Source organism: Phoenix dactylifera, unplaced genomic scaffold (genome assembly GCF_009389715.1).
Source record: "Phoenix dactylifera cultivar Barhee BC4 unplaced genomic scaffold, palm_55x_up_171113_PBpolish2nd_filt_p 000112F, whole genome shotgun sequence".
In the NCBI taxonomy this organism is placed as follows: Eukaryota; Viridiplantae; Streptophyta; class Magnoliopsida; order Arecales; family Arecaceae; genus Phoenix; species Phoenix dactylifera.
Window position 1 is genome coordinate 1,296,395 of NW_024067684.1, and position 27,932 is coordinate 1,324,326.

A 27,932-nucleotide genomic window follows, 5' to 3' on the forward strand; every position below is an offset into this window, starting at 1 on the left:
ATGTTGTCTGTTAGTTTTGGCATGTAGGTTAAACCTTTAGATAGCTTACTATAAGCTAAGAGAGCTGGCAAACCAGTTTTTTATTTGTTGAATTTGGTTCAAACTTTTGTGCTTTGATTTTGGCTATTGATTTGTTTTCCCCTTTTTAGGCCCCCAAAGCTTTATGTCAAGTGTGCATTCATGAAACTCAAACTATATGCTCTATGAAATCAAGAAACAAACACCTTAATCCATCAAATCAGTCGGTTCAAATGCTGCAGCATAGAGCCATCAAAAATAAAATAATAACAATATAATGATAACAATAACAAAGCCATGTCACCAAATTCAGGCGGCTGATTTTTCTCAGTTTATGGAAAGAGAACTTCTATAAGCATGAAAATTCAGAAACAACATGAATGTTCATAAGAAAACACCTTGTCTTAGATTCCAGTGCAATGGTCTCCTAGACGTGAAAGAAACCTGGAAGAACCAATATATATATATACTTTTTATGAAATGATAAGAAGAAACTAGATTGAGAAATCCATATCATCTGGCTTTTCATGGCCATTACGTACTTCCAACTGCCTGTGTGCCACCTCGTCCAAGTCCCCTGCTAAGTCCTCGTTTAATCACATGGCTGTTAAAAGGCGTAGGAATTATGCTTCATGACTTGATTCGTTTCGGTATTTGTGGTAACTTTGGTACGGAAAGGTTGAGCTCCATGTTGGAATCTTATTTGCTTGCTGGGGAGTCATAATTAGGAGAGTTTGAGATTTTGTATATGTTAATTATAGTATGTACTAGGAGGATATGTTTTCTTTACTAATGTTAATGAATTTTGGTAACTAATAAATATGGAAATATAGTTAAAATCCTCATATGATCCTCATATTATACATGTATTTGTTAACAAGTTCACCATATTTTTTTAATATTTAAGCAAACAAGGCCTTTTCCTCTAGTTTTATATGAGAAGGGGGGTTCCTTCTTACTCTTTTTTTTTAATCATGGCAATGTCGTACACGCTTCGGCGAAGCATTTATTTTTTCTTTCCTATATCCATATTCATACATACAGAATTCTTATCATGATTCATGGGTGAAATTAGAGCTGGTTAACTACCCTCGCCCATTAGGATAGGTAAGAGGTATAGTTTAGTGTTCCACCTAGGGTGTGGCTGATTAGGACTCATCACCCTTCTGTTCTGTGATCGAACTTGATTTGGCACAAGGATCGAATCCCGAGACATGCTTTCATTGTATAGAAGACTCTTATGGCTAAGTTACTTAGATGGAACTTCAGCACCAAGGATTCCAGCTTGTCTCTTATTTAGAGGTTCGCTCGGAGATGATGATCTATCTCAGTCAGATGTCCCCAGTCTATGATCTTTCATAAGCTAGCGATCCCATAGCTCGGATGCTGCTCCCCACGGTACAATAGATGGGTAAAAGAACTCAAGAAAGCGCCTTATTTCGACTTGATGATCGAGTCAATGGCTCATGAACCACGTCTTTCCCAGAGGAATAAGATAAGAAGACCTTCATCGAGAAAGGATCTCTGTTCTTCGCTTGATGAACTCAAATGTCATGGAATTACCATTTGCAGAGAGGGAAAAAAAATCTTTGGCGAGCGAGGATCCTTTTTTTGCTGCGCTTGGATCGCTCGCCAGTTTGTAACATTCCAGATTGTTCTATATTTATTAGATTAACCCGAAAACACTACTTTTATCAAAAAGTACTTATTCTGATTCCATTAATTCGTGTACATTTATATATTGAATTATGCATAAGTATGCACATGTACCTATGTCTATAAATAAAAGATTGCATGCATATATAAATATATGAGCATGTACGATTTGCCTAAAAGAAAATAAAGATATAATATCAAAAAATAGTACTTTTTCTAGTTTACCTAACAAGAGTTTTTTAGAAAAATAAATATTGAAATTTGGATAAAAATAAATAAAAAAATTCATCCTTAAACTATCATGAGGTGTAATGGTATTTCCACAAATATTTGGAAGTTCAGCAGCACTGACATCCCCCTAATAATTCATCCATATCTCCCTCATTCGACCTTCATTTTGGGTAACTCAAAGATACAGTAGAAGGTTGCTCGATACTGGATATGACCTAAGTGGTTTTATATAAAAATTCTGACCATGCTGATGATGATGAAGCTTTTTTTTGGATAGATGCGCATGAAAGTTACTATTTTTGCTATGAATTAATTTAATCTATAAAATTCATGTTCATTGAACATTTGTGAGTCAAAAGACACATTGTATTCTCAAACTTGTCCTATTCCACCAATAGATCTTGGCATGGATCTTAGGATATTGGCTTTCATGCTTGTTCAAGTATAGCTTTCGTCGTGGCCATGATATCCTTTTGGGCTTTGGATAATTATTTTCTAACAATCTCATCTATGCGTTTGAAGCCTTCATGATTTCTGTTTGGTCTCAAGTTTAGACATATGTGAAGTTTGGGATTTCTTGCTTACATCAGAAGAAAGACATATTACTAGACCATAAACATTAGTTAGAGACAAGATCTTAGAACAGCTGATGGTTTCCTTCTAGCATGATAGAAAGACGGAGAGAATGACGAATCTAGAGATAGCATAGAGAACGGGAGGTAGGACGATAGGAGGGTTTCAGCTAGTGGCATCTCTCATATTTTCTTCAGTATGAAATAAAGATTTACAATTGAGAATTGATTATGATCTATTTGTTTCAATAAAGCCTAGGCCAACCTGGATTCTTGACTAAGCTCCAAGATTTGGGTTTAGATCAGGCTGATTCTTGATTTCAGATCTAGGCCTAAACTACTCTAATGAATCAAAGTTCCTTGTTTAGCCCCACTTGTAGCCACCTATATAGAGAGGACCATAAAACCGAATGAAAGAGTGGTCGGATGAGAGGTATCAAATAGAACAAAAGTCTTGGGCAAGGTTTGATGAACAAGGCACCCCCTTTAGCCTTATGTACAAAAGACTTGGGCCCGTGCTCATCCAATGTAAGTGACTAAAATATTTGTGTCTTGTGCCTCTACAATAGGTTCATGGTAGTTGTGCCCTAAAAGCTTGAAAATTCTAGTCCCTCTGCCAAGTGCCATTTACTTTGATTTATAGTAGATATAATACGTAGGGACCTCTAAGGTGATGGATCAAAAATTCTTGTACCTTATCCTCCCATCTAGATGCCTAATTTCGAAGAAAAAAAAAAAAAGAAATCTACAACCTGCTAGATAAAATAACAAAAATTAGCAAAGATAAGCTATTTCAACATAAAAGAGAAAATTTTATTGAATCAAAGTAGGAATTGGATGCTAGCATCATAATTAGAAAGACTTAAGGAAAAAAGAAAGGTGAAGAATATGAAAAAAAAAATTTCTCCAGTAGTGTCTTGGCATGATAGGCACACTCTTAGCTCCTCTTAGCTCCCTAAAGGAGATCTCCCCTATCTTGTGCTCCTCTTAGCTCTTGACTTTCGTGCATCTAGGGTAGAAGTGGTGCTCCTTGGATTGGATGGATCTAGATCTAGAAGAATTGGGGAAGAAGAAGGGGGAGGTGGAGAACCTAAAACTTAGGAAATCTAGAGCTACAGGGACCTAATGGAATGGGGAAGGGTTCGAAAGCGTGAAAGGGATTAGAAGTACTCTAATTCTCTTCTATTAGGGTCTACTTATAGAGGTTGTGGGGGAATCAATGATTGAAATTTGAAGTGTTAAATTTTAAAAAGGGTTGAGATTTTGCCTAGCAGCATCCATTGATTTGCTTATTGAGCAAGCCATGGAACAAGTGTTTTAATTTTGAAACTTGGATGGCTTGATGCTCTCTCCTAAATTCGAGAGCTGGAAACTCTTTCCTTTTGGAGGGTGAGTTGGAGCCCAAAACTTTCAGATATATTGTCTATTCTCACTCTTTTTCCATGTTTTGAGGATTTAAGATGTTTTTTCAGATTTTTATGGATAATGTTAATTAAGAGATAGAAATATCTAAAAATTATCAAATTACATTTGGGACACCTAGACTAAGAGGTAGTTAGGGTTCAAATTAGAGCCCGATCTGAGTTTATTTGACATGGCTCTGGAAAATCTTAAATTTGGTTCAAAATAATCAAGTTGGATTTAATTGATGGTCATGTATAGGAATCCAAACAAATTGAGCATGAACTAGACCTATGAATCACTAATTGGGATGGAAGGAAGATGGAAAGGAAGGTGAATTAGAGAAAAATTGGAGCATGTTAGTAAATCAAGCTGAACCAAGTGAATCGAGATAACCGATTCAAGACGAATTAGTAGAGTTTGTGAAATTGCTCAATTAAGCTTAAAATTGGTCAACTAATATTAGAATAAGGTTAGAAATCTTAAATGAAGTGAGATAAGGTGAATTAGATAGGGAGTGAAAATTCTGAGGTTAGAATTATGTAAACCAATTAATTGATACAATTGGGTTTAATTGGGTCCAATTAGGTATGCAATTGATCAGCTAAAAGTGAAGTGAGCTAGCAACCAAATTGAAGCAGAATTAGAGCATGGCACCATGGGAGAGACGGGTTTAGGTTAGTTGGATGAAGATTCATCAAAACCAATAAGGAGCTTGGTTTAGGCACCTGATCTCTTATTAATTTTAGACCTAAGAACTTTCAAGGGGATGCCCAGGCATGTGCACACCGTCAAAAAATGATTCTGGACTAGTGAGACTTGAAATGTCAAGATCTAAAAGAAGCCTATAGACAATTTTCTTTAAATGCCTATTAGGCATTTTAGAATGCAAATTACATCATGAAAATATTTTTTTTTCTTTTGGATAGGACCACAATTATATCTTTATCGAACTCCAACCAACACAAACTCATTTTCTCTTGTAAATTTGTTCAGACAATAAGTTTTTAATTAGGTATCTCTATGTATCAATATTCATGAACACACAAAGCCACACCATGGTTAAAGAATATGAGATTAGGTGTCTTGAAGAGCATTGATGCATGCTCCCTCTCCGGACTTACATATGTGTGTTGTTAATGAATGGCAACTAAAATTCATTAAGAAGATTACTTTATTATCTTAAACAATGTACTCATATTTGAATGGAGGTCAACTTGTTATAAAAGATTGAGCAATCTAATTTTTCTAAGAAAATTTTATTTTCTAATATAAATTATTAACTTTATTCTCTAATATTGATAGCTTTATATCTACATCTATATTTGACTACAATAAATCTTAACCACTAGTATGGTGATATGAAAGGAATGACTCTAATACATGGGTGGGTTAACATTTCACTGGAGTTCAATAACCAATACATCATTAGTGATAGAGCAATCATCTAAATAAATGCCCCCTAAGGCATTTGTTAACATTTCCCTGTATGATAGCTAGTGATTGGTGCAATATATAAAAGATAAGTGGATGCACAGGCTATGATTTTGATCCATCACAAACTGAAAAACTAGTTCCCTCTTTGACCTATCATCCGTAGATAGCAAATTGGGAGATTCAAAAGTCGCTCAGAGATAAGATTCTCGGTGTGTAGAAGATGGATCTGAAACAAACCTAAACAATGCTTATGAGTGTGGCCATTAATAGATCAGCCTCGGTCTGATCCATGCTATATAGACGTCCAAAATTGGTAAAGGACAAATTGAGTTCGGATTTGGGTTTGGATCCATCAAAACAAGTGAGCCCCAAATTTGGAATCTTAACTCTATTAACAGTCAGATTTGAGTTTGAACTCAAGCATTTTAGATTCAATTCAACACATGATTTTAACCTATATTTATCTTATTATGTACTTGTTTTGTTCTCTTTGAACCACTTATTAAAAACTAATACTTTGTTCTCTTTCAACCATTTATTCAAAAATAATGTCATAATACTATTGAATGAGTGACGGGGGTGATATTTTAGATTTATATCTACCATTTCTCTGATCTATTCTTAGTTCCACACTTTACGAATATTCACCAAAAGTATAATTAGGGGAGCAGATGGGTCGGGTTAGACTAGGTCATGAGTGATCCCGACCCAACTCGGATTCTTATTCAGGTCCTAATGTTGGACTCAGACCCAATACAATAGAAGATTGAGTCGGATCGAATCAGATCCACATCTAAAATTTCTAACTTGACAGGTCATTCGGGTCAGATTGAATCGGGTCCATATATAACCCCCTTCCAACCCAAAAAAATTGAGTCTGGATCGATCCAATTAGGATTAGGTTGGATTCTTGTACTCGTCATTTATTGTACTTGGTTTCTTTTGCAATGAGTGAAATCTCCAGAAGGCAGATTATGCAGGACTATACAAGTAAAAATGTCTAAGCTATTGATACCATTACGAACTAATTTAAGACTGTGCAAAATTGTTAAGCTATGCATGTCATCTGCTTGGACTCGATGCAGTTGAATCCAAATAAACCAAATTTTATTTAAAGAAAGAAAATCAAACAAAGTTTATCCAAAGTTATATGCTGCCAAAGTATCAATTTCCAGTTTTTTTTTTCCTTCTTTCGCAACTTACTGCAAATCTATCCATATTGCAATCATATAACAGCGGCATGTAATATCATGCAATATCCAATTACATACATCATGACAAATTGAAATCAAGCTCATGTTGAGCTAAAACGAACGGGAAGCTAACTAATCTCCTCTGTAAATGATCTCCAGCTTGGTAAAAGCAGACCTTATGCATGAAGTCTCTGTAATTAATCACAGGCTCTGCATTGCACATATCCTTTTTGACAAACAATGTTAACTTAAAGGGAAACACCATTATTGCAATCAAGTATCAGATGCAGCCATAGAGATAAGTTATGATGTGACACAAGAGAGCTAAGCATGCTCCTCTCGTCGCTTGTTGGGTGAACGAGATGGCCTTTTTCCCACGCACAGTTGGATGAGAATAACTACTGATGAAGACAGGATGACAGCAGAGGAAAGCTATAGGTGTCTGATGTTGTGAAAATCCGTTTGAGGCCGATTTAAGTGCAAGATCAAGGGTAAGACCGATGTTGTGACACGAAGGCATGAGGCTGCTTGTCTTGCATTGCTCCATTAATTCCAACAATTTTAAACACCCTTCCAGGCCCTAATAGTTCACCAATTCGGATCGAATCGGATCGGATCAGATAGTAGGGTAGAAAATCTAAAATTGCTCTAAAAATCGAATGGATCTGATCGGATCGGATCGAGTTATAATTTAGTAAATCCAAATCTGATCCAAAAAATAGAATGGGTCTAATTTTAAAATCCAACCCAACCCCACGAATCCTTTAAAGCGGGTCGAATCAGGTTTATCCAATCTATTTACAACCTTAAGTACAATTAGTAAAGTTAGATATATAAACCATTGCACCTTTTATCTCTCATCTAAACATCTTATCCCAAAAGAGTTGGACTCTATGTATAGCCACTTGACTGAAATCAATTTAAAATTTAAAAAATATTAGTATCCCATAATCCCTTAAAGTTAAAACTTTAAATACCTCTAAGTACCAATTAACAAAATAATTTTATTTCATAATGAACTTTATCTCAAACTACTAGGATATATCATTTAATGTTAAAGATTTACAGCTCACCACCTCCATTGCTCTTCTGACCTGACACCCCATCCTCCCTGTTGTGCTCGCTTTGTCTCCCTCTCAGGCCCTTTCCGCCTCCACTTACCTCGCTATCTCCCCCGCCCCCTATTTTATTTTATATTTTTAGTTTAATATTTTTGTTTATTATTCATTTATTTTTATTTTTATAATTAATTGAGATTTTTATGTTTCATATGTATTTTCTATTGCTTTAATATTTTGATTTTGTTTTTAGTTTTCTGAAATTCGTTTATATCTTTATTTTTATTCTTATATTTACTTTCTAGTTTTTATTTTTATTCATTTTAGTTTATGTATAATATATATCCTTCAATCTTCTTTTTTATATCATTTGATATATTTTTCAAATTAGTTTTCCTATTTTTTATGTTATTTGATATTATTTTTACACATATGTTTTGTATCTTTAGTTTAGACTTATTTTATTTTATTTTTATTTTATATTATTTATAAAATTATATTTTTGATATTTATATTTTACTTTTTTTACTTTTAGCTTTATTTTATGGTTTTTTATTGAAGTTTATTTTATTATTTTTATATTTTTATAAGTGATCCATTTCTTACTCTCCTTACTATGTTTCCTTATTTATGATCTTTATTTTATTTGAACTTGTTTTATTCTTCATATGATTTTACATTTTAAATGATCTTTATGTTTATCATTTATGTGCTCATTTTAATTAATAATTAAAATAAAAATATACTAATGTTAACTTGTTTTAATTATCATTATTTTATCAAACATGCAAATAGATATGCCTATTTGCCAGTAATTACTAAAGTTATATCTTGAAAATTGTTAACCCCGATAAGTGAATAACTAGGTTTGAAAGTTTCTATTTATGTATGATTTTGATTTAGACGGAATTGAGATCTAACTGCTAATTAGAAATTGGGTATTGATATGGTTGTGGATGAGAGTTAAAAAAAGATCGTAGAAAAAAAAAATACAAGCTTGAGAAAAAGAACTAGTTAATCCTCTCCACATTCTTCTATTTAAATTGAAGATCCAATCCTTTAAACATAATCTATATTACAAAAAATACACAAAAATTAAAATTTATATATTTTAATATTCTATAATTTATACATCAAGATAGTACAAAAATAAACGATATCAATTGTATTATTACTGTAAACTACATGATAAAGTACATAAATAAAAAATTTACTTTAAATATTTTGATCTATATATGGATATATATATATATATATATATATATATATATATATATATATATATATATATATATATATATATATATATATATATCTCCTTAACTGTTGATTAATTTAAAATCATTAAATTTTAATGATTATATTATAGTAAAATCTAATATCATATCATTAAAGCCATATATTTTGGCATCTAGTTGATGATTTGGTTAGAAATCAAAGTTTTTATATAATTTTTTGGTGTAGATCATGGTCAACGTAGAATGCAAATTTTGTTTGACTAAAATTATGTTCCCTTTTGATCCTATAAGATTATCGAAAGCTTGAATTGGATCCATGCGAGGGTGCTATGGATATACTGGTAACAGCGAATCTTTATAATTTCAACGGCTAGTACACTAATCTTTTGTCACCAAATTTGTCTCAGCAATAAAGACTCGAGGGATAACTTTAAAAAAGGGTAAAATCTCGTAACTCGCCGATCCGATCCAGTGAACCCCCAATGTAATCTCCGTTAATATTCCATCAGACGGTCTGATCAACCATATACACGATGGCGGGAAACCCGTGAGTCCATGATCCCGACCGCATAAAACCAAGCGAACGGGAACGGCTCCATCTCCTGCGCCCGCGGCGCCATCAATTCATCTCTCCCCTCCTCTTTTAGTAGCCAAAGAAGTCGGAGGGACGAGAGAGAGACAGAGAGAGGAACGCCGTTCGAATTCTCTTCTCCTTTTGGTCTCCGGTTTCTTCTGGAAGTTTCTCGATCATTCGCCGAGAGCCCATGGGGAACTGCTCTCCGAAACCGAAGAATGGGACCCGATCGCCGGCGGCGGCGGCGGCGAAGCCCGGCCCGATTGTGCGGCTCTACGGGAAGGAATCGTGTCCGATCGCGTGGCGGATCCGCGTCGCGCTCCTCTACAAATCGGTCGCCGTCCAGTTCTTCCCCACCGACGGGCCGGTGTTCCTCAGGTGCGGCGGCGAGGCGGTGGAGGGGCCCGCGGATTCGCTTCTGAGGTATATCGATTCGAAGTTCCCGCGGCCGCCGGTGGTGGCGGTGGAGAGGGGAACAGCAGCCGGGAAGGCGGCGCTGGTGACGGCTTTGCAGCACCGGAGCGTGGAGCGGCACGTGGAGGTGATGGTGCGGTGGGCGGCGGAGCTGGTCGCCGGCGGAAGAGGCGGGGGGAGGATGGAGGCAAGGAAGGTGGGCCGGAGTTACGGACAACTGGTGGAGGTGATGCTGGAGCACGCGCAGATGGAGGAGCGCCTCCTCTTCCCCGCCCTTGAGGCGGCCGCCGATAGAGGTATACCGGAACCCTCCCTATCCCCACCGTCCAATTTTTCACTAAAAAAATAAAATTTCACTAAAAAAAATAAATTTTCACTAAAAAATAAATTTTCACTAAAAAAATAAATTTTCACTAAAAAATTAAATTTTCGTTAAAAAATTAAATTTTCGTTAAAAAATTAAATTTTCGCTAAAAAAATAAATTTTTACAAAAAAATAAATTTTAAATTTTGATTATTTAGTTTTAAAAAAGGGGGCGTTGCGAGAATCGAACTCGCGACCTCTCGCACCCGAAGCGAGAATCATACCACTAGACCAAACGCCCAGTCTAAATTAGGTGCGATTTGGTGACGAAGTTATGATTAGTTTCGTAAATTAGGGGCGATTTGGTGACCAAGTTATGATTAGTTTCGTGTTTATTGGTAATTAGGGGTGTGTAAAGTGGCGAACGAGGAGCACGCGAGGGACCTGCCCATAATGAACGGGATAAACGAGGATATCAAATCTCTGGTGGCGATGGATGCAGGAGCGCCGTGCTATCAGGAGGCATTGCTCAATCTCTCCCTTCGCTTCAAGACCTTGCAAGTAATTCTTTCCTCCTAATCATAACAGAACAGCTTCTTTGAGTAGCATCTAAGATATCTTGATGGCTTTGTTTTGTTTTGTTTTTTTTTTGGCCAAAGAACAAAAAAAAGGCGAAAGGTGAAAGGTGAAATGATTGATTCCTTCCTGACTTGTAGGAATTTGGAGGTAGCTATTATTACACTAAGAACCTTCCACCAACTTTGCTTACATGGGTGGGAAAACACTTGTTGGAATCTTTTGTCATAGAATAATTTTCCTTTTTGACATGCGAATTCTGATGGGTTATAGAAAGTTGCCACATAATTCTAACTTTGGGCAGTTAGCTGATAGGAACTTTCAGTCATGAATGAGAAGTGTTTAGGCAAAATAGATTTCTCACCCCTTATTTTTTTGTAGCTTTATTCATTAGCTTGCTGATTTTGGGGCTGGCCATGCCTCATTTAATTTCTGGTCTTGGTGAGATTTTTTGCATGCACTTGTATCTTTTATTGTACACTCTCAAATAAGGGAGAGAGGCTAATGATTAGATTGCCACAAGCATTGAGGACTTTGGAATAAAAAACTTTTACTCAACAGGCAACTGGCACTGAATGACAGTCAAACCAAGGTGGCAATTAAAGCAACATCTAGAAATCCTATGTTGATAATTCTTCTTCTATGTTTACTTTAAGTATGAATGCAATAAACAGGCAAAGATGATTAATTTGGGGGATAACAAAAAAAAGGGGGGCAAATATTTTATAAACTTTTGCATAGAATCATAGGCAAATAAGGAAGGAATCTAAGATCTCTTTCTTCTTCAAATTTCAAGTTGTCTAAACTTATTTCATTTGATGGTGTCCTGAATCATTTCTGTAACACTTGGGACGAAGTATAAGATTGTAAGTTCCAGCCTTCCACTTGGGTACAACTGCATAAGGTCAGAGCACCTCTAGAGCCACAAGCTAACTATTATAGTGGATGCACCCTCCTGGTTTGGTATCTCCAGGACATGGAAAAAAAGGAGTGCACTCAAATATAAATATATATTTACCAATTTAAAGAAATTAAAAAGAGAAAATCTTAATACGAGCCCATATTATTTGTTATTGGTGATCTTTTCTAAGTAACAACAATTGGGTTTATGGCCAGGAACATTGCAAGGAACACTTCAAAGAGGAAGAGAAGGAGCTCTTACCACTTCTAGAGGCTGCGGAAAGAACCCGAATTGGAGAAGAGAATGATACCTCGTCCTCTTTTGCAGAACAAGTGATGTTGTTGATGGAGAGTACTCACTCCCACCTCTTCCCCTTCTTCATGGCTGGGCTTCTCCCTCATGAAGCCATGCAGTATGTAGACCTGGTCTGCCTGTGCACCTGCGATCAGCAACGAGTGGTCGCGATGCTCAAATCGCTGACCACCCTAATAGATGGCACACATCCACCGTCCATTTGTAATATACCCCTCAAATCTCTGTGATTGTTTCATTTGTTTTAGTGCCTTGGAAGTTCTTTTCATGCATATAATTCCAAAGATTTCTATTGTTTGAAAAAAGGTCAGAGATTGCAGCAAATCTTGTCTCTCACTATCTGGTCTGTACATATACCTTTGGACACTTCTAATTGGTAATCTTCAGTCAAAAGCAATTATCTGTCTCACGCATATAGCTAGGACTGTCAATTGATTTGAACTGCTTTAGTTCAGCTCAAGTTTGCCCCAAAGGATGAGCTCATCAAGTTGGTTTGAGATTAGCTGAGCTGAACTTGAACTTGGTTCTCAAGCTCAAGCTCAGCTGAACTACACTTCTATCTACAACTATTGTTTGATATTTGTGAACCCTATACTTGATCTAATAGTTGTTGTAATGCACTAGATTTTTGGGACCCTTTCTGTAGAATGATCACAATATTCGAAGTCCAGCAAGTGTCATAGAACCTCTCATTAGCATGAGCTTGTAACCCTTGCAAAAGTTACAGGCTAGCTTGAATATTGGTTTGTTTGAGATCAAAGGAAGGTGCTTATTGACGAGTTATGCTTCTATATACAACCAGTAGTGTTAATAGGTTGGGATCGGGTCGAGTGAGCCATCTCCACACCCAAATCCCAAGTACATATATTATTTCTTTGATTTAGAATCCTCTACGCATACCTAGCATGGATCCAAGGGTGTGTTTGGTTCGCGACCGGAATCAGAATCGGAATGGCCATATTCTCTGATGTGTACTTCATCGGCGAAAGGTGGCCAATTTGAATCACAAGGACTATTAAATAGTTGTTGTCACAACCTTGTAGCATTACATTTTTTGTTCTTACCTCAATGACAGTGGTAGCTTATATTAATTGACAGCATAATTTTATATGACCGATGATAGTTTACAGGCCACTGCATGTCATCTTCTTGGCTGCCCAATGAAGACCAACTAATATCTTGATCATACCATATGCTATCTTCCTGTGATCACGCAAAGTAATCTATCATACTGCGAACCCTGTTCTTGATCAGTTTTGCATCCTAATACTGCCTAATTTTAATGTCATTGAGTGGTGACCAAGTCATAAGAACCACAGGCAAAACAAAAAAAATTTGAGTTGTTCTATTGAATCATATTGAAGAGACTTTTGGAGTTGCAGAAAGAAAGAATTCGACTGCTCAACAATGCTAACGGTCTGAGACTGTAGTGCGCATACTGAATACTTTGTTGTGATGAGATACTAAATTTGTCTCCCCATGAAATGAGCCAATTAATCTAGAGAATATCTTGAAGCGAAAGTGTTACAGACTTGGTAAATTTTCTAGCTGCAGGTTTTAGATCGCAATAACTTGTTTGTCACAGAAGCCTAGTCTGTAGAAAAAGATTTTATTGCATCATTATATATAAAACATGCATCATACTTACTGCTCTCTCTGAGGATGCTTCAGTTCTTCCACTTTTACATGACTCCCTTCTATTAGAATTCCCTTCATGTGTTCCACTAGTTCCTGAATTTGCTTATTTGAATGGAGAGGAGAAGGGTAGACACAAGCACAATCCAGTTGGCCATCTCGGATTGTGTCAAAAAAGGCGATCGACGGGCCAACCCCATGGACTGAAGAGCATCCAACATAGTCCTCCACTCCAAGATACTGCTGCAGCTCGGACGATTCAGATATCACAGGCTCGTCGAAGACCGAGATGAGTGCAGTGCGAAGTGATGAGGCAGGAGTGAGGTGGGGGTTCTGGATGGCCTTGCACATGAGGAAGTTGAGCTCGCCAATGTCGGTCAGGTGCTTCTTGTTCTTCATGGCATTGGAGTAGGCACTTTGGCATCTATTGGCCAACTCCCATAGATCTTCTCCTCCATGGACGGCATAGGAATTAATAATGCCGGAATGGTAAAATCCTGCCAGAATGAGAGGGTGTAGTTTAGGGGGTTTTACTGCTAAAAACATTCTCATCTCTGAAATGAAATCCCCTGGAGCCATTTCAGGTCTCGTTATAATGCATTCTTATCTTGTTAACTAACATGTATTCCTCCTAAAGCTCCTCTATTTACACAAAGAAAAGACACTAATGCAATCATAAAAGATAAAGAGTTGATACATAAATCCCTCTTTCTATTAAGATAAAAACTTTGAAGTTGACTAGTTGGCAATTTAAGGGAAAGTACTACATATGAGCTTTCATCAAAAAATGCTAGATCAGCAACTCCCTCACCCTTATCTCTATACTTAGACAGGCTAAGTGAATACCTTGAATCATACAGCTGATCATAGAATACATGTTTCTTTTGCTTAATAGAAGACCATCATATGTATTATGAATGGAATGGGGTTGCAGACGAATTGGTGGACGAAAGCAAACAAGAGGGAATGGATATGGAGTTGATCTCTGACTTCCCTGTTGAACTAGCATAATTGATGTTTTTTGATAGCTTTTAAGTTATCTAACAATGTTGTGACTAGGGACACTTCAGTTATTTTATTTATTTTAAATTTCAAGGTAAAAAAAGGAGAAGAAGATGAAGAAGAAGGAGAAGAAGAGACAGCAAACAACAACAGCATAAAATGTGAGATACACAGAACACAATCACCATCTCTTATTTTTTGCATGGGTTTGGAATCAGGCTTAGGGTGTGGAAGGCCAGTTCTTAGTAAATATAGTACCACTCCTACTAAATTTTTTTATCCGACACCAGAGATTCACTTCTGTGCTTCAAGTGAAATTTGAGATTTCTTGAATTCAATGACCAACTTTTCCAATAAAAAAATATTCATGAAATTAATTGTTGTTTACCCTGATATCACTTCGTATATTTAATTAGTTTACTATCTCATCTTTTAGCCCCAAAAGAAATGTGGTACAGCTTTTCAAAGGGCTTGGGTACCTGACTTTATCATAGTTAACAGATGATATTATTGTCTATCAGTGAAATTATTTACCCACTTTTTTTGGGAACACCATAATCAGGGAGCTAATATAGTCTACCTTGACATCCATTGGTATAGTTGTTAGATTGAGTAAAATGTTACAGTAAAACAGCAATGTTACACCAAAAAAAAAAAGAAGTTACACAACTGGCATGTAAAACTTCCCAATTGCCCCACTATGTAGTATATCAAAGAACAGATCCATCAGACTGTTGGAAATTATGTCCTAAATCCAATCAATTGTTGATTGTAAATGTATTTGAATCAATTATAAATAACATGGTATTTATTCATCACCAGAACATCTTCACAAACTCCGATGTGATGAAGTCCTTAGGACTGCTTTGTGTAATGAAATATGATTTTGTCACACAGGTCCTTAAATGTTCATGACCGTATGATATACTATTAATAGGACGATAGTATTATCGGGCGTAGGTCATTGTGTATCATATTTGTTGGTTGTCTTCCAAACCAAAGAGTATAGAGATACTAGTATGGTATACAGGTGAATGGTAGTGTACGTTCACTGAACGTGACCAATTGACGGACTCTCTCTTGTCAAGAGTTGTTCCGAGTGGATATGGGTATATGTATCCTTTAGACCTGAGATTGCAACCGGTGGCTTGCAAGCAACTCACTGTACTTTGGTGCCGGACTACCTGAATTTCTAATCCAGCGACGAAAGGTTTCTGGGTCCAGTCAAGTACTTGTGGTAGTCAGTTGCAGATCAAGATGGGATTGACCTCCCTTAGAAATAAGGGTGAATGCCTTGTGTTTTCAATTAAGTAGTACCCTGGCCAGGGAAAGTCAAATCACTATCACTTGACTTATTGAATTGAAACATATTTCCGGATGGATCGTTTCAGGGTAGACAGACTCTAAACCCATCCTGGGCATTTTCTGGTCAAGAGGATGAATTATGCAGTAACCATAGTCCATAGGTTCTAGAATGTTGCTTTGCATCTATTCGGCCTATCCGGTCGTCGGGTCCCATTGCTAGATGGTTACTTCGATTAGTGCAGGAAGTGTTCTTGTACTACCGGCTTAGGTTCGAACCTGTGAGGTCACACGCTTAGAAGTTTCTGGATTGATCAAATGGCTGATTGACGATTGAGAATCGTCTAGAGGTAAAATAGTCAATGTGATTGACTGATTGCCCTAAGCAATTGTTGCTTGGAGAAGTTAATTGGTGATTAGATCACTGATTAGACTCAATTTGATTGAGTAATAGAGATTGGGCTTGACCAAATTCAAATATGATTTGAAGTTGGTAAAACCGTAATTGACACCAAAATTGGTTTGGTGAAAATGTCTAATTTGCCCCAACCAAATCAGATTTGGCTTGAGTCAAATTGGATTAAAATCAATTATGATCCTAGTATGACTAGGACTTCCTTCCCTATGTGGGACCCACATACTGTATGTGGGACCCACGTCCTGCCTAGGTGGGACCCACATACTGTATGTGGGACCCATGTCCTGCTTAGGTGGGACCCACATACTGTATGTGGGACCCACATCCCGGCCACCTCACCCCTTTGCATGCGTGACACGTGGCGGAGCAGGACACCTCTTTTGCTTGCATGCGTGACACGTGGTGGAGCAGGACACCTCTTTTGCTTGCATGTGTGACATGTGGCGGGCCTGGACACCTCACACTCCTCCTGATGTCATCCATGACCTCATCTGCCTCATGAGGTCATCCATGACATCGCCCTCCAGGCCACCTCACCCCTTTGCATGCGTGACACGTGGCGGAGCAGGACATCTCTCTTCCTTGCATGTGTGACATGTGTCCTGGCAGGACACCTCACAGGACACCTCATAGGGACACCTCACCTTCTTCTTGGGCCTATAAATAGGCCACCCCTCTTCCTTCTTCCCAACACATGGAGAGCACCAGAGAAAGAGAGTGAGAGGAGAGAGTAGTTCTGAAGGTGAAAGCCCAAGAAGGAGTTCTTGAGCTGTGAAGGTCCATCTTCTTCTTCTCCCTTTCAGCCAACCTTCTGCCTCCCTGCGAGCTAGCACTCCCCGGGAAGCTGATCATTCCGGAGCTTCGCGTGGACGAGTCATCGAGGCCGGACGCTTGTGCGGCTGCGAAGCATCCTTGAAGGAACCCCCTTCTAAAGGTAAGAGATCTGATCTCTTTTATGGTTGAGATATGATCTCAATCTTCAAATCACAAGAAATTGTGATTTATGCATATTGATTTGAATTACACAATCCTCGGGATCTGAGGGCTTTGTGATATTTGGTGTCAAAGCAAAGGATTAGTGGAGACTATCCAATTCTCGGGAACTCTCACGCGTGATCGTGTGACGAAGCGTGGCTCTCCACCCGGGGGCTCATATGATGAGTGCTTTGATAGGCACGCGCGGGTGTCACCCTATGTATTGGGACTGAGCCTGCGCCACATGTGATGTGCAGTTGAAGACTGTCTTCGACTGGTACCAGAGTTAAAATATCTAAAATATCAAGCATGTTTTTGGTTAAAATGTTTAACCCGTTCTTTCCGCATAAAAATTTTCTGAAATTCATGCTTAGCCCTCTGCACGCACACCATCAGTGGTATCAGAGCCCGTCCAGGTTCTTTGTAATATCAAATATTTATGCAAGATGTGATCTTTTACATATGATGTAAACTAATTATATTATTTCATTATGTTATTCATATGATGAATGAACATGTTTGTTTGCATGATTAACTTGAATCTTAAAAGTGTTTTAACGATTTAAAGTTACGGAGCATGCAAAACAAAGATAAGACATGAATAATGTAATATACTTAATTATGAATTGAGTAATGATATAGATCCTAGACTTTAAATGTGATTTGAATGTCTAAGACATTGCATAATTCATGGGGTAATGGGTTAGCTAAATCAAATCCAAATGATTTGGACTCAATGGTTGAAATCAAACTTGGTAGAGTAGTTGATCTAATCTAATTAAAGTTGTTTCTTAGATTGGGTCAAGATTGCTCTTGATCTTTGCAATAGTTGTAGTTGATCAAGTCCATGTCTTTGATTAGACCAAATGGATGTTGATTTAGGCTTCGTGGTTGAGCTTGAGTTATGATATTGATCGAATTGAAATTGATAAACCAGCTGGTGTCAAAGGCAACTGTAATCAGTAGGTTTTTAATTGGGAGCTACTTGCTGGGTTTCGGTCCAGTCAAGTTAATGGCATACCCTTCCGCTGATCTCACTTACCTGGCCATCTTGGTGAATCTCTTTTGATCAGATCTCTGATTGACTCTAATTGACCCATGCCTGTAAGAAAATCAGTTGGACTGATTTAGGTGCACTGACTTGAATCTATTTCCTATGATACCTGACTTATGAAGTCAGTGGGAGGATTTGGATTGAGTCAGCTTTTTATTATAAAAATCCTCTAAATTATTAGGTCCATAAAATGATATGGTTAATGGAGATGACCACGTCATAGCCTCCCATTAGTTGTGTGATAATGAGTCCAATACGTCTATATACATTGGAGGCGCGTGCGCGCACTGGTGCGTATCGGCCATTGGAATTGTCATACAATAATGATGAGTCGGTTGCAACTATTGGAATGGGTGGTCCGGTTGGATACCGGCCAAAGTCGGGCTTGACCATCTATTAGATAGTTTGCATTGATTGCTACATGTTAATGGTTGGACCTGACCGGGACTTTTAGTAGTGTCGATATACGCCTGCTGAAGTGCTTCCTGGGGCAGAATGATCACTAGAAGTTGTTTAGTTGAAGCAATTTGTTATGAACCTACCTTTAGGTGTATTTGGGTTGATACCGACCAAAGTCGGGCCTAGGTATAGCCTATTGGATTCTAGTGCCCACTAAAGAATTAAGAGTAATTCTTCGGATTAGAGGTAGAGGCTCCTGATTCGTATAAAATAGTGGAAGGATCTTTAGACTAAAATCCATATCTTTAGATTAATTGATTCATTTACTAATAAGGCCATGGTTTTATCCTTTATGCAGAAATGTCCTCTTATAAGTTCCCCCTATCACTATTGGATAGTGATGAGCCGACTAGACCTTTGATTAAGAATCAGGCTAACTCGAGTGCTAATGAGAGAAATCAGCAAAGAGTTGCTGGTCAAGGTGGTTATATGATAACACCTTATAATTTCTCTGTATGTGATATGATGACTTGGGTATTGGATACCGGAAGTCCTTTTAATATCTGTAATACGTTGAAAGGACTGCAAGTCATTGAGAATTTCGGTAACAATGAGAAATTCCTAAATGTTGGAGATGGAAGAACTGTTCCAGTTCTTGCATTAGGTAATATTCAAATTGTTTCAAATTCTCACATAATTGCCCTTGGTGAATGTCACTATTGTCCTAGTTTCTTAATGAATGTCATTTCCGTTGGTCATTTGGCCTTAAACGGTTATGAAATTTGTATAAAGAAGGATTATTGTGATATCATTATGAATGGTGTTACAGTAATCAATGGACGATTAAACAATGGCATTTATGTATTGTCACAACCTGTTAGTGTAATGTACACTACAAGTAAACGCCCTAGATCTGATGATGTCTCTGATATCTACCTTTGGCATTGTAGGCTAGGTCATATTAACAAGAACAGGATCAACAGGTTGGCCTCACTGGATATTTTAAATATTAATGATTGTGAATCATTACCTACCTGTGAGTCTTGTCTTCTTGGAAAAATGACCAAGTCGCCTTTTACTGGAAAAGGTATACGAGCTGGTGCTGTATTAGGTCTTGTACATTCGGATGTATGTGGACCTATGAGCACTAGTGCAAGAGGTGGATACAGCTATTTCATTACATTTACCGACGACCTATCTCGGTATGGGTATGTGTTTCTTATGAAACACAAGTATGAATCATTTGAAATGTTCAAATTATACCGTAATGAAGTAGAGAAACAAACTGGACAGTGTATTAAGATACTTCGATCTGATCGAGGTGGTGAATACCTCTCCAGTGATTTCTTGACATATCTGGAGGAGAATGGGATTCTCTCTCAGTGGACCCCTCCCGAAACACCGCAGCATAATGGTGTGTCTGAAAGGAGGAATCAGACTCTGTTGGACATGGTCCGATCCATGATGGGGTTTACAGTTTTGCCCTTATCATTTTGGGGTTATGCACTTGAGACCGCTTGTTATATTCTTAATAGAGTTCCCAGTAAATCTGTGACTAAAACTCCATATGAGATATGGACCGGTCAAAAGCCTGTACTCTCTCACCTTAAAGTTTGGGGGTCTCCAGCCTACGTCCGTCGTTTGAAAGCAGATAAACTGGAAGCTAGGTCGGAAGAATGTCTTTTTGTCGGCTACCCAAAAGAAACCAAAGGGTATTATTTCTACCAGGTTAATGAACAAAGGTTGTTCGTCAGCAATAGAGCTGTCTTCTTGGAGAAGAAATTTCTTGGTGAAAGAACGAACAGCTCTAAGGTTGAGCTTGATGAAGTTCAACAGGTAGAGGATCAGACAACTAGAACTGAACCGTTAGAGTCTGATTTGATTGGATCAAACTCAGAACCCATTAAGGTTGCACCCGTTAGGCGATCCGGTAGAGTACCGCATCAACCGGATAGATACTATGGTTTTCTTGTCCGGGACAATGATCCCATTGGTCTCGATGAGAACGATGAGGATCCCGTCACCTATATGGATGCTATGCAAAGGTCTGACTCTGATAAATGGCTTGGAGCCATGGAATCTGAAATGGATTCCATGAAGGTCAATGATGTATGGACATTGGTTGACCCACCCGAAGGATTTAAACCCATAGGGTGTAAGTGGATTTTCAAACGGAAAAGAGGCGCAGACGGAAAGGTGGAAACCTATAAAGCTCGTCTGGTTGCCCAGGGATTTCGTCAGCGTTATGGTATTGACTATGACGAAACGTTTTCGCCTGTGGCAATGCTGAAATCCATTCGGATCATGCTTGCGATTGCGGCCCATCTGGACTTTGAGATCTGGCAGATGGATGTTAAAACCGCTTTTCTAAATGGAGATTTAGAGGAACAGGTGTATATGATACAGCCTGAAGGTTTTATTTCTGCAGATGAGTCTAAGGTGTGTAGGCTGCAAAAGTCCATATATGGACTAAAGCAGGCATCTCGGAGTTGGAACATTCGTTTTGACAGGGTTATCAAAACTTATGGCTTCGTTAAGAACGAAGAGGAACCTTGCATATACAAATGAGCTAATGGTACGGTAGTCTTATTTCTTGTACTATATGTGGATGATATTCTCCTAATAGGGAATGACATTGCTGCACTACAGGGAGTAAAAATATGGCTTTCATCACAATTCTCCATGAAGGATTTGGGAGAAGCATCCTACATCCTTGGGATGAAGATCTATAGAGATAGATCTAGGAGGTTGCTCGGTCTGTCCCAATCCATGTACATAAATACTGTGCTGAAACGTTTCAGCATGGAAAATTCCAAGAAAGGCTATCTTCCGATAGGTCATGGAATTACTCTTTCTAAAGGAGATTGCCCCATAACTCCCCAAGAAAGAGAGCGTATGAGTAGAATTCCATATGCCTCTGCTGTGGGATCTATTATGTATGCTATGACTTGTACTAGACCAGATGTGGCGTATTCACTAGGAGTAGTGAGTAGGTACCAATCTGACCCAGGAGAAAGCCACTGGAAAGTTGTAAAGACTATCCTCAAGTATTTGAGAAATACTAAGGATAAGTGGCTTGTTTATGGAGATACTGAGTTGAGACTTGTCGGTTATACCGATTCAAGTTTTCAATCAGACCGTGATGATAGCAAGTCTGTGTCTGGTTATGTTTTTACCCTGTATGGTGGGGCTGTCTGTTGGAAGAGTTCCAAGCAGACTACTATAGCGGACTCTGTGTGCGAGGCGGAGTACATTGCGGCATCGGATGCGGCAAAAGAAGCTGTGTGGCTGCGGAAGTTCATTGCTGAGCTCGGAGTTGCACCCTCCCTTAGTGGACCAGTCCTTGTCTATTCGGATAGCACTGGTGCCATCGCTCAGGCCAAGGAACCAAGAGCTCACCAGCGCACCAAGCACATTCTGCGCAGATATCACCTGGTTCGTGAGATAGTAGAACGAGGTGACGTTGATCTTCAAAAGATTGACGGGAAGGATAACTTAGCCGACCCCTTCACTAAGGCCCTCAGTGTAAAGGAGTTTGACCATCATTACTTGAAGATGGGTATACGATACTGTACTGATTGGCTTTAGTTCAAGTGGGAGTTGTTGGAAATTATGTCCTAAATCCAATCAATTGTTGATTGTAAATGTATTTGAATCAATTATAAATAACATGGTATTTATTCATCACCAGAACATCTTCACAAACTCCGATGTGATGAAGTCCTTAGGACTGCTTTGTGTAATGAAATATGATTTTGTCACACAGGTCCTTAAATGTTCATGACCGTATGATATACTATTAATAGGACGATAGTATTATCGGGCGTAGGTCATTGTGTATCATATTTGTTGGTTGTCTTCCAAACCAAAGAGTATAGAGATACTAGTATGGTATACAGGTGAATGGTAGTGTACGTTCACTGAACGTGACCAATTGACGGACTCTCTCTTGTCAAGAGTTGTTCCGAGTGGATATGGGTATATGTATCCTTTAGACCTGAGATTGCAACCGGTGGCTTGCAAGCAACTCACTGTACTTTGGTGCCGGACTACCTGAATTTCTAATCCAGCGACGAAAGGTTTCTGGGTCCAGTCAAGTACTTGTGGTAGTCAGTTGCAGATCAAGATGGGATTGACCTCCCTTAGAAATAAGGGTGAATGCCTTGTGTTTTCAATTAAGTAGTACCCTGGCCAGGAAAAGTCAAATCACTATCACTTGACTTATTGAATTGAAACATATTTCCGGATGGATCGTTTCAGGGTAGACAGACTCTAAACCCATCCTGGGCATTTTCTGGTCAAGAGGATGAATTATGCAGTAACCATAGTCCATAGGTTCTAGAATGTTGCTTTGCATCTATTCGGCCTATCCGGTCGTCGGGTCCCATTGCTAGATGGTTACTTCGATTAGTGCAGGAAGTGTTCTTGTACTACCGGCTTAGGTTCGAACCTGTGAGGTCACACGCTTAGAAGTTTCTGGATTGATCAAATGGCTGATTGACGATTGAGAATCGTCTAGAGGTAAAATAGTCAATGTGATTGACTGATTGCCCTAAGCAATTGTTGCTTGGAGAAGTTAATTGGTGATTAGATCACTGATTAGACTCAATTTGATTGAGTAATAGAGATTGGGCTTGACCAAATTCAAATATGATTTGAAGTTGGTAAAACCGTAATTGACACCAAAATTGGTTTGGTGAAAATGTCTAATTTGCCCCAACCAAATCAGATTTGGCTTGAGTCAAATTGGATTAAAATCAATTATGATCCTAGTATGACTAGGACTTCCTTCCCTATGTGGGACCCACATACTGTATGTGGGACCCACGTCCTGCCTAGGTGGGACCCACATACTGTATGTGGGACCCATGTCCTGCTTAGGTGGGACCCACATACTGTATGTGGGACCCACATCCCGGCCACCTCACCCCTTTGCATGCGTGACACGTGGCGGAGCAGGACACCTCTTTTGCTTGCATGCGTGACACGTGGTGGAGCAGGACACCTCTTTTGCTTGCATGTGTGACATGTGGCGGGCCTGGACACCTCACACTCCTCCTGATGTCATCCATGACCTCATCTGCCTCATGAGGTCATCCATGACATCGCCCTCCAGGCCACCTCACCCCTTTGCATGCGTGACACGTGGCGGAGCAGGACATCTCTCTTCCTTGCATGTGTGACATGTGTCCTGGCAGGACACCTCACAGGACACCTCATAGGGACACCTCACCTTCTTCTTGGCCTATAAATAGGCCACCCCTCTTCCTTCTTCCCAACACATGGAGAGCACCAGAGAAAGAGAGTGAGAGGAGAGAGTAGTTCTGAAGGTGAAAGCCCAAGAAGGAGTTCTTGAGCTGTGAAGGTCCATCTTCTTCCTTCTCCCTTTCAGCCAACCTTCTGCCTCCCTGCGAGCTAGCACTCCCCGGGAAGCTGATCATTCCGGAGCTTCGCGTGGACGAGTCATCGAGGCCGGACGCTTGTGCGGCTGCGAAGCATCCTTGAAGGAACCCCCTTCTAAAGGTAAGAGATCTGATCTCTTTTATGGTTGAGATATGATCTCAATCTTCAAATCACAAGAAATTGTGATTTATGCATATTGATTTGAATTACACAATCCTCGGGATCTGAGGGCTTTGTGATATTTGGTGTCAAAGCAAAGGATTAGTGGAGACTATCCAATTCTCGGGAACTCTCACGCGTGATCGTGTGACGAAGCGTGGCTCTCCACCCGGGGGCTCATATGATGAGTGCTTTGATAGGCATGCGCGGGTGTCACCCTATGTATTGGGACTGAGCCTGCGCCACATGTGATGTGCAGTTGAAGACTGTCTTCGACTGGTACCAGAGTTAAAATATCTAAAATATCAAGCATGTTTTTGGTTAAAATGTTTAACCCGTTCTTTCCGCATAAAAATTTTCTGAAATTCATGCTTAGCCCTCTGCACGCACACCATCACAGACAGCCACAGATTCTGTGTGTAACTCCAATGTCTGAAATGTTGGTGTTACTGTAGCACTGCTCTTAGCTTTATTATCTAATCAATATCTCCAAAATCAATGAGATATGGTTTTGTAAGGGCTTACCAATATTGTTATCATGTAGAACGGGTTTCAGATACTTTCGGCTATCGATGAGGGTTGCAACCATGTAAGACCTCTGCTGATTGCTTTCGAAATGCTGAGAAGAATGTGCAGCAACTAGTGCTGCAGCTGACATAGCAGCACAGAGCTTGACTTCTCTTGCCTTGCATGCCTGATTTCAAAACATGAAATGTTTCTGTCTAAACAATGAAGCATTTAAAGTAGAGAAGTGCTAAATTAGTAATAACCATTACAAACAAAAGGCCATGGGCATTGCTCTTGGTGGTCAACCCTATATAAACAAAAATTTCAGGATGCTAATCCTGACTTTATAGTTATTTATGATGCTTATTGTTATTTTAGCATTGCTATTAACAATATTGACTAACCTTTCATATGTATTTTATTTCTATGTCATAGCTAGATGTATCCTTTGGTTCCTTGAAAAAACTTTGTCAATATTTTGGAAGAATTCTGGAAATGAATGATTGAAACAGAAAAATCTACAAAATAGGCTGCTAAGTTCAAATTTATGATGTTATAAAATCTTTTTTTTTTATTTTTGAGAGAATATGCTATGAAATCTTGATACAAGAAATATATAATAGGTTCAAATTTATGATTTTTTTTAATTTCCAACTTCCCTAAAACAGATTTTTTTTAATTTCAGGGTGATCTTTATTTCCTAATAAGCCTTGTCCAATCACCTAAAAATATTTGCAGCAGTAAACACTAGAAATATTTAAACTGGCCTCACTTTCTAGATAATAATTTTTTGAGGCCGTGTCTTATAGATATGCTAGTGTAATTCCCAAGAAAACTTCTAAGAAAATGCAATTCATTTGATTTTTGCAAAAAAATAAGTCAAATTTTTCTTAATTTAACAAAAACAATCTCTTTTAGATTTTACTATAACTCCTATCCTCAAACTAATTTTAATAACATTTTACTTGTGCATTGGTGTACCTTATTTACATCAATGTACTACCAAAATTTGTGCACTAGCTACAATAATATTCATCCATCAATTAAATGCAGGCATTCATTTGAGTGTGGGAGAGTATGTTATTATGATACTGAATTGATTTTGCAAAAAGAATGTGGATATTTTCTCCAAAATTCCCAACTCAGACACCTTGTTTCAAAAAATAATAATAATAAAATTACTTAAACAAATAATGTTTAATGTAGCTAACAATAAAATTTCTTGTTTTGATACAAAGAAAACATTGGGCTTGGGTTTGATACTCTCCCCTCTGGCTGGGATATTCGGCCAGACTTCCATGCCTTTGCGTTTCTAAAGAAACATCATTAAGGCAAGGGGAGGGGATAGATAAGTTTTCTGAGGCTCACGTTTCATTGATGGTCCCTGTCATCGTTTTTTTCCGTACCAAAGATCAAACGGCCATAATTGAATCCGGACACCACAGATTAAGTAACATGAAGCCATCGCTTACCGTGAGGAGTCCCTGGGTCTCCTCCAGGCTCAACACCAGCCTCACCACGCGCGAAGCCCGGTCCGAACCGGCGTCATCGAACCGAAGCGTCGACGCCCTCAGACCGTTCATCGAGTACCCGACCAGGTCCCTCCCCCGCGCCCAGAACGGCTTCCACGCGTCCTTTTTTGGAATCAAATCCTCTATTCCCAGAATGATCCCTTCCTCTTTCCCCTTTCCACTATTCCCAGAATCTCCCCCCAGCCGGTCCAAGAGTTCCTTCAAGACCGCCACACCCGCGGTCCGGTCGCAGACCGCGGTATGGAACCGGAGCGCGAGGACCGACCGGCCCGGTTCGGGCAGCTCGTAGAGGGTGGCGAAGAAGACCCCGGTTTCGTCGGCCGGGTCGGACCAGGGGTTCTGGTTCAGCTCGTGCTCGAGGAGGGAGTGGAGATGGGAGGCGGAGGGGAGGGCGGCGATCAGGTCGGCGGCTGGGAGGCGGCGGAGGCGGAGTGGAGGAGGGGAGGAGGGGATGGAGAGGAGGGGTTGGGGGGTGTCGGCGGCGGCGAGGACGGCGGAGAGGATGGGGTGGGAGGTTTGGAGGGACTGGAGAGCGGATTGGAGGGCGGGGAGGGAGACGGGGCGGGAAAGGAAGATGGCGAGAACGGTGATGCCGGTGCCGCCCGGGACGGCCTGGCACCAGCTGAACTCGGTGCCGCCGACAGGCCGGCCCTTCGATAAATCGCCGCCGAGGGTTTGGGAATCCATCGTTGATTGTGAGGAAGAGATGGAGTGGAGGAAGGAGGGAGGGAGAGGTGGTGTTTGATGCTTGGTTTGGCTTCCTTTTGTTTTCTATATATATTGTAAGAGAATGGAGTCGAAACGTCTCTTTGCGGATGCCGGGATTTTCCTTCGCTCATGGATGATGTTGTTGAATTATTCACAGAGTACGTGGTAACTGTCGGTACATGAAAACTATATGATGATTGCTAGTATATTAATATTATTGATCAATCGTATCATCTTTGCATGGTACAAAATTAATGATGGAAGCAATGACAATTGTGATGCATCAATTTGTGGTCCCATTCAATCATGGATCATTGAAGTTTTTGTTAAATAGCTTGTGTTCAGAATCCTAAGATCCATTGCACTAAGACCCATATCCAAATGATGCAATTTATCTTAAGAATTTAGGAAAGGGTTCCCATTTCAATTGGAGTTGGTGTAAATACATGGCCAAAGATGAAGTTTAATCTAAAAGGTATATTAAAAATTTGAATTATACACGTAACACACATACATACATATATATGCACGATCTATATCGATAAAAATATTTAGAAAATAAATATCACATATCTTATAGTCTCCAACTAATACATCGATGTACGATTTTTGTTATGCTAGTATGCCAAAATATATGCTAAAGTATCTAAATTAAAAATCCATCCTATTAATCATGATTAATATATATTAAAAAATATAGATTGAAGATCAATTAATTTTAATGCTTCTATCATAGCAAAACATGATCCCATATTATTTTAATCGTCATTTTGTACTCACTTGACACATAGATTAGTGACTATCAAAGCAAGTAATTTTTGACTTATAAGCAGTTTTAGTAGTATAAATCATGAACAGCAATTGAATCTTTAATCTGAATATCTCACAATTGATTTTGGGTGTTCTCCGAAAAAAAGTAAAGTCCATATACATATACATATGCATACAACATA

At 39.0% G+C, this 27,932-nt stretch overlaps 2 protein-coding genes and 1 non-coding gene across 3 annotated transcripts; 1 reads left to right on the forward strand and 2 right to left on the reverse strand.

Moving 5' to 3' along the window:
- The first annotated feature begins 9,244 nt into the window (after positions 1-9,244).
- LOC103718891 lies at positions 9,245-12,282 on the forward strand. The gene is made up of 3 exons (XM_008807892.4): positions 9,245-10,088; positions 10,503-10,657; positions 11,789-12,282. Exons 1-3 carry the CDS (start codon positions 9,569-9,571, stop codon positions 12,113-12,115), a joined length of 1,002 nt encoding a protein of 333 aa, XP_008806114.2. The 5' UTR covers positions 9,245-9,568; the 3' UTR covers positions 12,116-12,282.
- On the reverse strand, positions 10,326-10,397 carry TRNAP-CGG. Its single transcript has one exon. It is a non-coding gene; the product is annotated as a tRNA-Pro (tRNA).
- A 1,062-nt stretch (positions 12,283-13,344) lies between the features above and the next one.
- On the reverse strand, positions 13,345-27,108 carry LOC103718873. The gene is made up of 3 exons (XM_008807873.4): positions 26,212-27,108; positions 24,758-24,926; positions 13,345-14,017 (listed from the first exon to the last, which is right to left on the reverse strand). Exons 1-3 carry the CDS (start codon positions 26,956-26,958, stop codon positions 13,530-13,532), a joined length of 1,404 nt encoding a protein of 467 aa, XP_008806095.1. The 5' UTR covers positions 26,959-27,108; the 3' UTR covers positions 13,345-13,529.
- Positions 27,109-27,932: the final 824 nt, after the last annotated feature.